Below are 16,354 nucleotides of genomic sequence, written 5' to 3'. Positions count from 1 at the left end.
ATTTTAATGTATCAAGTATGAGGGGTATGGGCTTCATTCAAATATCTCTGAGGCAAGTGCAGTCATATTTTGCATATGTAGTATGAAAGAATTTAAAACATAATATGACTGGTTGCTGGGAGGCAATAGAGACCAAAGCAAAGTCTTCAAACACTGTTCAAGAGTGTTGAACAGATCCAATGTCATCTCAATGCCCTTCCTGGCCATTAAACTGGCAATGACTACAAGGTGTGGCAGTGACTATGATTGCACAGTCTTGGAAACATGCATTCATGTAAAAAAATCAAAAGCATAGCTGTCAAGAACACAATTTTATTATAAATGTTTGGAAAAGTATTTAAAAAAAAATGACCAGTACAATGATGGATCTCCATCTTACCTCTGGATAGAAGCGACTCTTGAAATGATCCTTGTATGCAATGCAATAAAAACACACTGTTTAAACACCATGGCTATTACTTCCTATGTTTTTATAAAGTGCCCCTCACCTCCAGTAAGAAAGAAACCAAAATATCAAATTTTCTGGTTTCTTGGAATTTACTAGTGAATGTGTCACTTTCTTACCATCTTGGAGAAGTTTCTAATTTTCTTCAAGCAATGCTGAAATAGCTAATATCTATTAATAAAATTCTCATATCACTGACAGTAACACCTACATTTTTAATGTTTTTCACTATACTAGAAGTTGATTGGTTGCCATGAAGTATTGCACGTTGCTGTTCTTAAATATTTTTGCGCTTATTGAATGTGAACCTATAACTTTGTCTGTTCAGGACAAAGCAACAGGTTCTCTTGATGGCCCACTTTGTCTAGTAGTAATATTTACCTTTCCAACACTCTGCCATTACCCTACTTGCATGCTAAAGCCCTGATTACAAATTATTTTGCTAACAAAGAACTATGGACCTTTCACTGCCCCATTTGTCAGTGCTTGGCCCATCGGGTTAAAGCGGTAGTGTACTCCGCCATTAAACTTCTACCTACAGGTAAGCCTATGAAAAGTCTTACCTGTAGGTAAAATTAATATCTCCTAAACCTGCACGGTTTAGGAGATATTCGCCCTGCATGCAGCCACTGACACCAGCAGCGCATGCGCTCTAAAGGTCCGGCAGACCTTCAGAGCTCTTTGTCGTCTCCTTGCCGGATAGTAACTCCTGCGCGCATGCGCGGGACTGACGTCATCGCGGCTCCGGCAAATCACAGCCCCGGAGCCGCCGAACCCGGAAGAGACGCCAAGGGAAAATGACGGCTCCCTCAGCGGTGTCCGGGCGACCGTGTTGGGGCTTGGTTTTAAGGTATTTCATAATGAGCTAGTATGCAATGCATACTAGCTCATTATGCCTTTCTCCTGCAGGGTTTGTTTTTTTTTTTTGAGTATACAACCGCTTTAAAGGCACTGTATTATGTGAGTTAATAAAATGATTCCCATACTTGAATATACCAGGCATTTCAAAAGTTTTTGGCTGGCAAATAGGGTGAGAAGTGGGGGCTACAAAGGTAAGCATCTTCAACAAAGGGGGTGGGCTATTAGTTGAACCTGTAACTTTTTCTTGATAGGACAATTTAACAGGTTTACAGTACTTTAGGTACAACAATCCAAAGCAACCAATCAAACTTTGTCTGACAACCTAACTACAGAAAACTAAAAGCTTCCTGGTTGCTGTGGTTTACTACACTTTGCACAGTGAAGTTTGCATTGCCTCATTATCTAGTACAGTACTTTGATGTTTAGAGTACCATACAAAACACTACTAAGATAATTCTTAGAGAACCGAAAACTGCTTTTGGTTTTTCTGAAACCTTCAGACTAAACTTGTTCTTCGGCTAAAGATATCTCCCAGACTAGAAACTATCTTTGAAGAAAACACCTACACATGATCCATTGATATCATATACATAATACCTGAGCTATCTTTGCTGTGATGCAACTACCTTCATATATCTGCGCCTTACTATCACGGGAAAGGTAAAAAAAACAAAGGTTACAGAAGCCTTCTCTCTAAACAGAAATACTAAGACCACTGCTCACTCTTCTTCAATTTAAGGAAGTGCAACAGCACTTTATGCCAGTACAGCTACTTGCTACATATTGTAGTCTACTGGGAATCTACTACTATCAGCAGGAACTGTCCCTATCAATCATCTCATGCTGACCATAAGATACCTATTAAATTGAAAAAGTCTACAATCTTCTCTCATAAAGGATCTAGACTTTATCTAGACTTGTTTAAAGAGAGCTTCCTCAGCTAATGTATAACTGTTAAGAAAGGTTTTCCCTACCTTTGGGAAGTCTTAGCTGCAGAAGTACGAGAGACGAAAGGCACACCAGCAATGAAGGGGTTAAGCACGGAGGGGTGAGGAAGGCAGTTTAAAGTATGTTCTCTTTCCCTGCCTCTCCACCCCAGACATTGTGCTACAGTAAAAGATGCTGCATGGAACAGACAGACAGATACCATGAGAGGGGAGGAGAAAGAGGGAGAGAGATGTGGTGTCTAGTGACTAGCCAGCTTGGGATCCACTTGTTCCCTGGCTGCATGAGATGCCAGTATGTTCTGTATAGGCCTCAAATGTTTACCTGTATTCTTTATACCCTAGCACAGGGGTCTCCAAACTTTCTAAACAAAGGACCACTTTACTGTCCTTCAGACTTTAGGAGGCCCGGACTGTGGCCATCGGAAGTACAAAATGTCAGAGCATCAGTGGGAGTGAACGATTCCCCATCATTAGTCTCTTCGGGAGGAATTGTGCCCCATCATTGTTGTCATTAGACCCCATTGTTTATGTCATTGGTGGGAATTGTGCCCCATCGTTGGTGTCATTGGGATGAATTGTGCCCAATCGTTGGTGTCATTGGGAGGAATTGTGCCCTACCATTGGTGTCATTGTGAGAAATTGTGCCCTTCATTGGTTTCAGTGAATAAAATAGTTTCCCAAGGGCCAGGTAAAAGCAAGCAAAGGGCCGCATCCAGCCCCTAGACTGCAGTTTGGAGACCACTGCCCTAGCACATACGTGCTCAAGACATGCATTATTTGGGTTGCACCCCACAGTCTTGTCCCAGTGTTAAACACCAGATCAGGTAACAAGACTTGGGTTCACCCAAACTGCTGACATGACTAGGATTACTCTGTCTCTCCTCTTCCTTCCTCCCCCCTGTGACTGACAAATGTCAAAAAGAGCCAATTCACAAGGAAAGCAATGAGATCACCCCAAAAAAAGCGGGCAATGCCCACACGATTCTGTACTGTCACACGGCTGCTGGCAAAACAAGGGGGAAGATGAATATGATAAGGGAAATTGTGAGAGAGAGAGAGAGAGAGAGAGAGAGAAAGAGAAAGAGAAAAATAAAGAAATAGGAGGATGAAAGTTAAAGAGGTGATGATAGAGGTATAAAGGAAAAAGAGCATTAAGTAGAGAAAGTCCTACAACTACAACCTATCAACAGATAGCCGATCAGAAGGCCTGAGCCAATTACAAACTACCCACTTTGTGATAGGGACTTTTTTCCTTTGAGGATGTTCTTTTATCATAACTTATTATATTCTAAATGGTGTATATCTGAAAAGCAATACATTTGCATCATCCTTCTTAGTTTTCCTCTTCTGTGGCCTTAAGGAGCTCCAAGAGACTCCATCACTAGACCATATCAACAAACGTTTTCCGATAAGATTCAATGTGCAAAAACATATGTTAGGCATGTTATTTAACTGTAAATGCCTCCTTTGTGTAGACATGCAAAAGCCCTGGGACAGATAGCATCATCTTGGATGTGACGTCAGCGGCCCTAGCAGACTCAGAGCTGTCACTCAAGTGACACTCTATAGTATTTTTTCTTCCCCAGCTGCTACAAAAAAGTTATAGAGAGTGGTAGAGTGGTGAAGGGAGAGGTAGAGATCCTGGGTCATCATAGACACTAATTAGACAGTCCAAGAAGAGGAGATGATTATGATGTGCAAGGTGGAAGAGGTGTATGCAAGGGAATTGACTGTTCTGAAGTAATCAATTTGTTACTGATTTCAGAGACACTTTGTAAGTTCAATAAAAAATATTGTTTATCAAAAGGAAAAATGCTGCAAATAGGCATATAAAATACTTGATTTGTTTGTGCTTTTAACTGTAATTCTTTAAATTGGTGACAGGGTCTGTTTGAAGAAACATATAACCTAAGCCAGCTTGAAAAGAACCCCCAACCTTTCCTAAAGTGTCTCTATATTTGGCAGCCGCAGGGCATGTTTTGAACCAACTTAGGCTAGCTGGGTTTTGGATGGGTTTACTTTTTCTGGTAGCATCCAGGAGACCCCAGGCATGAACTTAAAAAAAAATAAAAAAATTGAATGACACCTGAGCAAAAAAGTTGTTATTCAAAGTTTGTTCCCATTGAAAGTAGGATAAGGAAAAGCCATACTTTTGTAATTGGTTTCTTGAGGGACTTTTCTATTTCTCACATTACAAAAATGTTTCAAGCACATACAGTGTGCATATTTTTCAGTAGTACCCTTTTCTATAAATGAAGCACAGCTTATATTTCTTACTCAGAAATGTTAGTGAGTATGTAAAGGGTCAACCACCCAAAAAAAAAAAAAATATGGGTGGATATGATGATGTTTCCACTTGACACTTTCTTATATCTCTTGAGAACTGTTAGTGAGATATCTGCATTGTGTTCCTTGGTCTGCACATCTTTCATGACCATTATGAATGGGCTCCACTCTCCTTGATGGAAATGTAATATATTTTATATTATGGAGAATGGAGGCAATAAAACAGGCAAGGTAAGTGGGAGCAACCAAAACTCCTAGATGGAAAGGAAGAGTTGGAAAGTATGGAAGGAAGATCTCACTGTTGAAGAATCCATAGCGTATAAGAAGCCAAGGGATAACCGAGTCCACCATGCTCTGCCCATAACTATAATATTAGTGTGAGTGGACTTAACATTTAGAAAGTCTGGCAAAATACTTAGGTATGCATTTCTCTGCTATCAAATTGGTTCCTTGCTAATCACTGGCCTATAAACTATTTGAAGTTATTTGGAGAGTACAGGCACAGGATGGACACAGTTATCCAATATTAGCAATGAAAGCCCTGAACCACTGCCTATATCCCAGTTCTAAAAATTTCCACTTTAACTAGCAGCTTTTCTGAGAAGAGGAGAAATAGAATACGAAGGCACTAGATGAAATCATGAGGACAGAGTGAATCAGTCTGTGAGAACAAAGACAGAGGAAGAATGAGCAACAGACACAAAGACGGGAAGGGAGCACGTCTAGCTTAGACAGTATAAGGAAACGCAGCCGTGCCACAGAGAAATATTCTTACGCCATTTCGTAGTCCTCCATTTTGGGGCATCTGTTATGTTATAGAATAAAAGTATTATTCAGAATCACTCCACACCAAACTTTATTACACTGCTACCCAATTGAGTTACAAAGGAAACGAACCTCAGCTGTAACTCAAGAGTGCCTACTGATATGGGCAACACACATTTGTAATAAAGGTCTTCATACATAACAGAACTAAACTTGCACTCTCTGAAGGCTGACCATCCCATGCTGTGATATGAGGACACACTCACACTCATCAGATAAACTATAATTTTATCTTTGCAAGCAGCACTTGCAATCCTTTAACATGCAGCTGTGGAAAGCACTCACATGTTATTCACACATTTAAGTATTAAAGTGTATATTTCTTTTTTTTCGTTTTTTTTTTTTTTTTTTCGTTTTGGATAGAGTAGGGAAGGGTTGAAGGCTCTTTGTCCCCGCTGGAGAGTCAACCTCTCCATTTGCCCTATATTGCCAGTGGGACAGTAAGTAATGGGAAATGCAATTATAAACAGTTGATGCTGGAACAAGAGGTGAGCAGAATCTTCCTATGGACATACTTGTTCAGATGACAACTGACTAAGAAGGAATTTTTGCTCACTTTGGAGAAATATTCTCTCAGGAAGTAAAGGGAAATCACCCAAATGGGTACTCAGGCGGCAACAAAAATCTGGAATGGTCTTAATTAGTCATTGCAGTCAACAAAGGAAAGCAGACACATTTTGGGGGTTAGGAGAGTCCACCTTCATCAGGGCTGAGAAGTGGTAGTTCTAAAGTCTGGACTGTTTTGAGTGCTATTAGTGTCAAGAATTGTCTATGCCTCATAAAAGCAAGTGGTTTGGCCTTTTGGGTTATCATTTATCTTTGAAGATTTCTACAAGGGTCACCTAAAAGGCAACAGTATGGGTGGCAAACTGCCAACTAGCCCACAAGCCAATACCAGGACACACACCCACCAAAACTCTCTATCCAAGGACCCAGCACTCCTCCTTTTTATAATTACACAAGCAAAAAAAAAATCTGACAGCAGAATAAACCATTCCTTATTCTATCCAAAACACTAAAAAATGTTTAGAGCATACAGTGAGGGAAAAAATATTTGATCCCCTGCTGATTTTGTATGTTTGCCCACTGACAAAGAAATTATCAGTCTATAATTTTAATGGTAGGTTTATTTTAACTGGGAGAGAGAATAACAACAAAAATATCCAGAAAAACGCATTTTATAAAAAGTATAAATTGATTTGCATTTTAATGAGTAAAATAATTATTTGATCCCCTATCAATCAACAAGATTTCTGGCTCCCAGGTGTCTTCTATACAGGCAAACGTACAAAATCAGCAGGGGATCAAATACCTTTTTCACTCACTGTACAGTAGATACACTTTAACTTTCAGAAGAGCATACATTCTATAATGTACAGTATACATACACATAAATCGAATTATAATGTAATGCATGTGCACCATAAAACACTCTCATTTACATATATAAAAAAAACATTTAGCAATGTAAGTCAATTAGTAAAAGGGTGAACTGGCTGTAAAGTTAATGAACTGAAGAGGAATTTCCATCATTTAAATTAAATGCACCTTTGTTGCTACAAAAGTGTCCCCAATTCTTTTACCCTTCTTCTAAGTCCAAGGAAGCCCTTATTAATGAGGTGGAAAAGGCTACCCATGCAGATATAAGAGTGTTCATGGGAACACCATTATAGCTGCATGGACATATTACTAGAAACCCCATAAGCCCTACCGAGTTGGAGAGAGGCAGGATGCAACAGAGGGACATCCCTATATCAAGGGTCTTTTACAACCAGCAGAATTCCTTTCTATAAATAGGAAAACCCAACCTAAATGTTTCTTCTGTAAAAATCGATTTTTAATCCTATTCCATCCAAGCGTGAACTTTGAACAAATCAACACAATCTACAATTGGGATCTGGAGTGTGCAGGGGTCAACTTTTTTGCCATTATAAAGAACTTTAGAGAACTAAGGTCTATGCTTGCAACAAAGATGGTGTCTATGTCACTCATAGCAATCAATCAGACTACAGCTTTAATCTTTCTTGGAGAAATTGGAAAAACTGAAAAATCTGAAAACTGATTACTTTGGACAACACAGACACTTTACCTTTTCTCCAGCTGTTATATGTGATGCCCACTAAAACTCTTTAGTTAGCAAGGTTTAGTAGAGTGGAGAACCTATTATTTTATTGAAAATAACAACACTCTTACAATGAATATAAAGACTCATTCTTCACATAACCACAATAAAGAGCATTCACTCACATAATGATATATTGCTTGTTTAAATAAAGCTACACTTTGAGTGCCTAGTGGTTAGGTCTTTTACATCAGTAAACAAAACTTCTAACAAAAAGTCTAAAACAAACAGAACTGGTATTTATTATGTGCAAGCAAATTTCTGTAAATTGATGAAATTGGGTTTTTATAAGATGAAGGTAAAGGTCCCTGTTAACCTGTAGAGGAACAGTGAGAGAAGGCTGTAATATAAAGAGCAGGAGTGACACATACCTGGGCTAGTTTCATCATCATATGGGCAAACACATGCAGGAAACCCACTACTGCATCCCATAGACGGCTGTGGGCCAGACTTTGCTGGTTGCCTGTGCAAGGACCCTAGGAGGTAAAAAAAAATAGTGTGTACTGATTTAGCACTCCATTCGAAAATAAAGTACATTTTAGCACCATTGTAGCCAGCACCGCTTGCCCAGTTTATATAACCTGCTCCCCAGGTGAGCTCATGCTCGGCAAGGGGCATGTGGTTATGAACATTTTTGTGCCAGGTCACAGGTGCGGGTTGCACTTCAGTGTAGGTAGTACAAGGCTGCAGACCCTTTAACTCCTGGTACCTGAATATATTCTGTAAGACTGTTGAACACTTGCTTTGCTACAGACATGGCTTTGGAAAAGTTTCTTTTGCCCTGCTCATCAATGATGTCCTTGCCAGAGTAATACCAGTAAAAATCGCTGATGGATTCCTGAGATTGGGAACGATAAAAAAAAAAAAAGTGATGAGTAAACTTTATAAAGAACATTGTATATATTAAAGAATGGTATCATTTAAAGTCCCAGGACAAATAAATTGGTTGTATAGATAAAGAATGATATTGTATATATGGGTGCTGGAACTTACCTGGAGGCGCAGGAGATAATCCACTGTACAAATGATAATGTTGATGGTAGTGGTGTTGCCAGTCTGTGTACGCAAGTAGTTCTGAAAATCTGTACAAGAAGAATGTGCAACATAAGGTACAGCCAATTGGGAACTATAATATAGCAGTTCTACCATTTGATTTTGCAACACTTTTTACAATGAGACATGGCAAGGCAAACTTAGAGTAAAAGAAAAGGCTGCCGCACACTGGATAATTAAAAGGGTCCATATTTATTGTAGAAATTGTACACAGACCTCTACGGTCCTGTCCACGTGCAGGCCTTTGTCTGTGGACAGTTTCTACAATAAATGTGATCTATCCAGTGTATGGCAGCCTTTACTTTTACTCCCAATTAGAACGTGTGGATGGCTCAGCTTGCTCCTTGCGCCTGGATTTCGAGTGGCACCAGGGAGCAGTAGCTTGGAGAACAAAGTCCTTTTAATATGATATTATCCAGGGAAAATTTTGTTAAGGTTTTGGACAGATGGGTGAATATGTCTGTCTAGTTTGTAGTACTGTCTACAACCCCAGTGGGAAAACTTTTCCTTAGTTTCTGTCCTTGTAAAATCAGGACATGAAATGAGGAGAGTCTTTGTCCTTTGGAAAAGATTTCATCTGTTTTAACCCTTCTCTACTCTACTAAATACTGTATGTGTTTTTGTTCTTACCCATATTCCTTTTGGAGATATTTATCTTAACTTCATAAGCACGGGCATAGATAGCACTAAAATGTACCAAATTGCAAAAAAAAAAAAAAAAAAAAACCACACCAGGATAAAGTCCAAAATTTTTGCTGAAGTCCAATGTCAAAAATCTGTTATCTTGACCTCTGTGTCTGCAAATGTTTTATTTTTGACAGACAGTCCAATTGTTGAATCTTATCATGGTGTGCTGGCTTTTGCTATTTGTTGGATTTATATGATACCAACACTTTGCTGTGCATCTATTTTTATGCCTATCAAGGAATGAGTGTGGTCTAGTTTATTTTATTGTAGCAATTTAAAAAAATCCAGAAATATAATAGTGTCCTATAGAGGAGTTAACTCACTCAGAAAAGCTACCCTGCCTTACATGTCATCTCAAACTAGAAAGTAACAGTGTTATTACAATCCAGGCAAGGGATTTTTGAGGGAGAGTAGACTGATAAAATGGTTCCTCCGGCTTGCCACAACTGATTCCCCCAAGGTGCTCTTTTTCTTTACAGGTTCACTTGACTGGATCTTAAAGTCCGCATTTTAAATTATACTGTTGCTGTATATTGTGGCAGATCAGGAGTTTATTCACGTAGACTTGAGAATGTACTCCAAAGTTTCTGTTCTACCCTGAATTGTTTTACAACCATCCTATAAAACACGTATGTCTTATGGCTGAATAAGTCTCCATTTCATACCATTATTGTGTCCCTCACAAAGCAGCTGGAGGAAGCGGAACAGATCCTGAGTGAACTGGTCGTCCGCCATCACCTTCTCTCCTGGAGTTGTTGATCATATAAAATGGTGAAAATTAGAGATTGGACACATATAACGAAGGGTAACAGTAAAGAAAGGAGCAGAACATAATACATGAGAAGCAAATCTGGAAAGAGGTGGAAAAAACTGGTTGGAGAAACAGAAAGGAAAGGAAAGAATGAGAACAATACGCCAACTGATGTAGTGGAATACGTATGAGATATAAACAGGAAAAAAAAAGAAGGAGGAAAAAGAATGGAAGCAGAAGGTAAAAAGCAAGACGCAACACTAAAATTGATAGGACAGAGAGAAAAAATGAGAAGATACAAAGATAACCACAGACAGAATTTAGAAAAAGAAACAACAAAAAGACAAAAGAAGAACAAACAGCAGCAGGCTTGTGCGTTATAATCCAGCTTGGTGAGAATCACTCAGAGAGAAGTTAGTTTGTTCCCAAACTCAACACACTACAAACCAGAAGAAACTGAACTTGTCCAGTTAGTTTGCCAGCAGGTGGAGAACAGGGAGGTAACCTTACAGACTGATTTTCTAGTTAGATAGACCTTTATATATAGGGATCTCTAGACTAAACATCCATTGAATGGATAAGTTAAAAGCTGATGCCTAAAACCAAAACCTTTCTTTGTCATTTTGGAGTATAAAATAGTTAAAATGCTAGTTAGGGAGATATCCCTGCATTTCTTGTCCTATAATAAAACAGGAATGAAGTAAAAATCTTTACAAAGTAAGGGAAACCCCCCTCTTAAACAGTTGTCCCAGGAAAAGTAGTCCTCATTTAAATATTTCCCCTCACCTCCCATTTCGTTGACATCTCAAAATGTTGGAATTCCCTTATTTTCAACTATGTTTACAAAGGCTCTTACCACCCTATCCAAAAAAGTGTTGGCGTTAGATACAATTTAAGAACCCCAACCAATAGCCTCATGTACATTATTGGTCCACTGGAATCCAGGGGAAGTAGCCAGAAGGAAAGACAACAGGATTACTATGTGGTAAATTGGAAGACTTGGCACAGAACAGTCATCACTACTGACATGTAATGAAGTCTGAAGGCTCAGGTTTCTGTAAGGCCACCATAATTCACTGACACCTGAGGCTTTGGTAGGAAGGGGGTCAATGATTAGTTGGGAAAGTAAGAGGACCACAATGCAAGTGAATTAGTGGTGATGGAATTCTCTGAGCTGACCATGGCTACATCCATTAATTATGTCTACATATGAATGCATATACATTAAGAAGTAACAGAAGTACAAAACTCCATGGGAAGTCTCAGCAGTTTCATGTAAACTGAAATACACTGCTTTTGTATGCCCTGGAGATCAAGCTCTTAGCCATGATGTATAAAGCAGTAATATATTACCCCTGTTGATTCTGCACAGCAGTTGTACAGAACGAATCACTATATTTAAAGTGGGGCATTATAGAGCTATACAAATGATTAATGCCTTTATACTCATTGTATGGGACTGACCACATAACTCCTATATATAGCAGTGGTGTTTAAAGTCATAACACTCTGTGTCCTGGGGACCAGTTTTATTTTTGTGCTCCAGAGATTTGATATATAATTACCAAATATTCTATAAGGACTAAATACTCTTTTCTTGGGGTGGCCATGGCGAGCTGAGGAACCGAGGAGAAGGGAGGAGAGTGATCTGTTAGTAGAAGCACTGGTGGAGTGAGGTTTAAATGAACATTTACCCTGTTCACGGTTGATGACTGGGTACCAAGTAGGTCAGGGAATGAAAGAGGCAGGCAGGAAAAGGAGGGGGGCACAACCACATGTCAGGGAACAGGAAGGAAAACGTGAATATCATTATATCAAACACATTAATTGGATGGCGCCAAGAATAGAACAGTCCCCACCCACTTCCCAAAATAGAAAAGAAAGAGAAAGATACAGTACAACTGTAATACAGATCATATTATTGTCTGGGTGTTTAGAGGTGATAGGATTAGGAAAGAGATGGGTTGGTTGGGGAAAATGCATGTCAGATATACATGAAGATCAATTTACAGGTAGCGGCATATTAAATATAACAGTATGACCCTATCAACGTTGGTTCTACTGGAAATAAAACAGTAACTTAAGCAAATTATCTCACTGATCAAATTAACTAACAAAATGTATATAATGAACTATAACCATGTACTTTACACAGAGTTGCTTAAAAATCTTAAAACAAATACAGACATTTTCATTATTTAGTAGCACTTAAAATGAATGTCAAAAAATACAACGTTGAATTAGAATATTAATGAAGCAAAGTCAACTTTCTGCTTAAAACAAATAAAAATTAACCATATCTGAACCCAAGCATACAGTTTAAAACATTAAGGGTGGATTTACACTGTTCTGTGTGTGCATTGAAGCATGCATGATTATGTACACGCCTAGGTGGCAATGGGTCCATATCGTTGTCATTATTCTTTGACACCAAACTGCAGCACAAAGATGTGAACCTGTCCCATAGGAAAGAATAAGAACTTCTACTTGCAATGCATCTTCATGCAGCAAAATGCATGAGGCTTGCTGCATAAAAAATATAGATTAAAGTGTTACTAAACCCACAAGAGTAAAATCAGTCTGTATATGCAGTAAAGCATGCTTGTTATACTCACTGTGGACCCTAAGGGGTTAATCCTGTGCATTGTGTAAAAAGGCTGTTTGATCCTGTATGCACAGATCCTTGTCTTCTTGCATTTCCCCCATAGCATATTCAGATAAGACAGAGTTACTGGAGTCAGGCTGCACATACTCAGTTTGGAGTGTATTGATACAGAGTTTTTTTTTTCTTTTCTTGGTAAAATGCATGTGATCAGCACAGGGCCAATCAGCACTGTTCAGACAGAGGGTCAGGGGTCCTGATTCCTGATAGGACAGCTAGTGCAGTATGAAAAGTCCTTCTACAAGCTTTAACCAAGCATTGATAGAAGTCACAAGACTGCTACATACTGGTAATGAGAAAAGGTATTTTGCAGTTTATATTTACTAAAATGGTTGAATTTCCATGTGCTGTGTACTGTGGGAGACCAGATATAGTGAATGCAGGCTCCTGGGTTTAATAACACTTTAAGTGTAAAAGGGACCTTAAATAATTTTTCACAGTTACGTGATAATATAGCTGGTGTCCTGGTGACATCATTTACATTGGTTCTACAATATATAAATATATATATATATATATATATAGGCTGCAACATGATAACTGACCACCCAAGAATAAAACAAATAAGTCATGGAATCCAGTAACAGTCAAATGTTAACAGTATTGGTATTTTGATTTATGGGTAGGCCTGGAGGTATGAACTACCCACTGGCTTCTCATAAACTGACCGTACTATACACAAGTAGATGTTTAAACAACTGTTCGTATGAACATTCATAAGAAGATTCTCCAATGAATTTACGAATGCCATACTTAAAGATTATAAATTGTTTTAAACATTCAATTTTAGAATGGACTTTCCCAAATGAAAACCACATACACTGTTGTAAATTCCTTTATTCAAGAAACATTTCCATCCTTCTCTGGTCACTGCGGTTAAAAACAAATGTTGATTTGACCCAATAATGACTAGAAATTGAAACTTATGTTCTTAAAATGGAAAATTTAAAGGATATTCTGCTTGTGTATAGCGCGATTTACAGTGCATCCAGAAAGTATTCAAAGCGCTTCACTTTTTTCCACATTTTATGTTATAGCCTTATTCCAAAATGTATTAAATTCATTATTTTTCTCAAAATTCTACAAACAATACCATATAATGACAGCATAAAAAAGGTTGTTTGACATTTTTGCAAATTTATTAAAAATAAAAAAATCACATGTATTCACAGCCTTTGCCATGACACTCAAAATTGAGCTCAAGTGGATCCTGTTTCCACTGATAATCCTTGAGATGCTTCTACAACTTGATTGGAGTCCACCTATGGTAAATCCAGTTGACTGGACATGATGTGGAATTGCACACACCTGTCTATATAAGGTCCCACAGTTAATAGTGCATGCTGGAAAACAAACCAAGCCATGGAGTCTAAAGAATTGACTGTAGACCCCAGAGACAGGATTGGATTGATGCACAGATCTTTGGTGCAGAAAATTTTCTGCAGCATTGAAGGTCCCAATGAGCACAGTGGTTTCCATCATCCGTAAATGGAAGAAGTTTGGAACCACCAGGACTATTCCTAGAGCGGGCCACCTGGCCAAACTGAGTGATTGGGAGGGTAGGACCTTAGTGGGGGAGGTGATCAAGAACTCGGTGGTCACTCTTACAGGGCTCTAGCATTTTCCCATGGAGAGAGGAGAACCTTCCAGAACAACAACCATCTCTGCAGCACTCTACCAATTATGCCTGTATGATAGAGTGGCCAGACAAAAGCCACTCCTCAGTAAAAGGCACATGACAGTCCATCTGCAGTTTGCCAAAAGGCACATAAAGGACTGTCAGACCATGAGAAACAGAATTCTCTGGTATGATGAAACAAAGATTGAACTCTTTGGCCTAAATGGCACGCTTCATGGCTGGAGGAAACCAGGAAACCAGTCATCACTCATCACCTGGCCAATATCATCAGTGAAGCATTACGGTGGCACCATCATGCTGTGGGGTAGTTTTTCAGCAGCAAGAACTGGGAGAATAGTCAGGATCGAGGGAAAAATGAATGCAGCAATGTACAGAGATATCCTTGATGAAAACCTGCTCCAGAGAGCTCTGGAACTCAGACTGGGGCAAAGGTTCATCTTCCAACAGGACAACAATCCTAAGCACACAGCCAAGAAAACAAACGAGCGGGTATGGGACAATTCTGTGAATGTCCTTGAGTGGCCCAGCCAGAGCCCAGACTTGAACCCGATTGAACATCTCTGGAGAGATCTGTTAATGGCTGTGTACCGACGCTCCCCACCCAAACTGATGGTGTTTCAGAGGTCCTGCAAAGAAGAATGGGAGAAACTGCCCAAAAATAGGTGTGCCAAGCTTGTAGCATCATTCTCAAAAAGACTTGAGTCTGTAATTGGTGCCAAAGGTGCTTTGTTTTTTTTATTTTTAAAACATTTGCAAAGTTTTCAATCAAACTTCTCTCACTATGTCATTATGGGGCAAGGTTTGTAGAATTGTGAGGAAAATAATGAATTTAATAAATTTTGGAATAAGGCTGTAACATAACAAAATGTGGAAAAAGTGAAGCACTGTGAATACTTTCCGGATGCACTGTACCTTGTTGTCCTCTACAGCCAGGAGTCGGAAACCCACTCACAAAGGCTGCTGCAGGGGGATAAAATTTGAAATCTAGGCACACAGTCCACCTGCCCATAGTTCATAAAACACAGAAGAAATTACATAGAAACATAGAATGTGTCGGCAGATAAGAACCATTTGGCCCATCTAGTCTGCCCAATATATCTGAATCCTATGAATAGCCCCTGGCCCTATCTTATATGAAGGATAGCCTTATGCCTATCCCATGCATGCTTAAACTCCTTCACTGTATTTGCAGCTACCACAAATTAATGGGCGACTCAACATTTCAACATTCACCCAAAATGAAAATATATGTTAAATATTAAATAAATCATGCTGCAGCATGAGAAGCTATCCAGTGATGGATAACCCCTGGAACTGGAATTACTGTCTTGATTTAAAGTTTAATATTAGGTTATGGTACCAATGAATCTATAATGTCAGATTCATCATGGCACACATTACTCACTTGTACCATCTTCTGTCACCATGCCAAGTCCCTCTGCCTTATTCTGGCGTTCAAAGGCGTTCAGGTCAAGGACGCTGTGCAATACACAGGAAAGATATGAGAGAGGGATAAGAGCCCACCTTACGGGGTATCAGTGCATACAAATCAACCATGGTATTTTATGAAGAACCATCTAGTTGGGAACATCACACAACAAAAAACAGCAATGTGGTGCTGTCTTTTTAGCTAACCAAGAGTGCTCTGCTAAGCAATTGACAAAGGTTTATTTAAAGAACACAGATTGTATAACAATAAAAAACAGACATAAAACAAGGGTTTAGATCTGTATAATCATAACAAATAGTATAAAAAATAAAATTATCCATAACATTATAGTTTCCACTTAAAGAGGCTGTATTGCTTTGCCCACTCAATAAACACCACAATTATACCTTAAAAAACAGTATGTGCTCACTATAAATACTCCATACTTTTTCTTTACGTTTCAATATTTTTATATTGAAGTAATAGGACAATGATGTATAAGGCACAATTTTTGAACGATAGTGCAAACAAATGTAAAACCGAATCTAAATACAGGAATGTGTTTCCCTCAAAAATATTCATAGACATAGGACCTCCTAATATTAAACAGGGAGATCTCAAAATTAAATAATCTCGGTAGAAACACC

General features: G+C 38.8%; 1 protein-coding gene across 1 annotated transcript in view; it reads right to left on the bottom strand.

The window, feature by feature from the left end:
- Positions 1–16,354, bottom strand: part of RYR1 (ryanodine receptor 1) — a 359,853-nt gene that overhangs the window by 36,896 nt on the left and 306,603 nt on the right. The window contains exons 82-87 of the mRNA XM_082264106.1: positions 15,684–15,757; positions 11,672–11,689; positions 9,892–9,972; positions 8,480–8,568; positions 8,196–8,324; positions 7,858–7,962 (exon numbers count right to left, since the gene is read on the bottom strand). Of these exons, the coding sequence (XP_082120232.1) occupies positions 7,858–7,962; positions 8,196–8,324; positions 8,480–8,568; positions 9,892–9,972; positions 11,672–11,689; positions 15,684–15,757 (496 nt within the window). The remainder of the gene's footprint in view (positions 1–7,857; positions 7,963–8,195; positions 8,325–8,479; positions 8,569–9,891; positions 9,973–11,671; positions 11,690–15,683; positions 15,758–16,354) is intronic.

The sequence above is a fragment of the Pelophylax lessonae genome (assembly GCF_965119305.1).
Source record: "Pelophylax lessonae genome assembly, chromosome: 7".
NCBI lineage: Eukaryota > Metazoa > Chordata > Amphibia > Anura > Ranidae > Pelophylax > Pelophylax lessonae.
The sequence above is the reverse complement of the archived record's forward strand: the minus strand, read 5'-3'. Positions and strand labels throughout refer to the sequence as shown.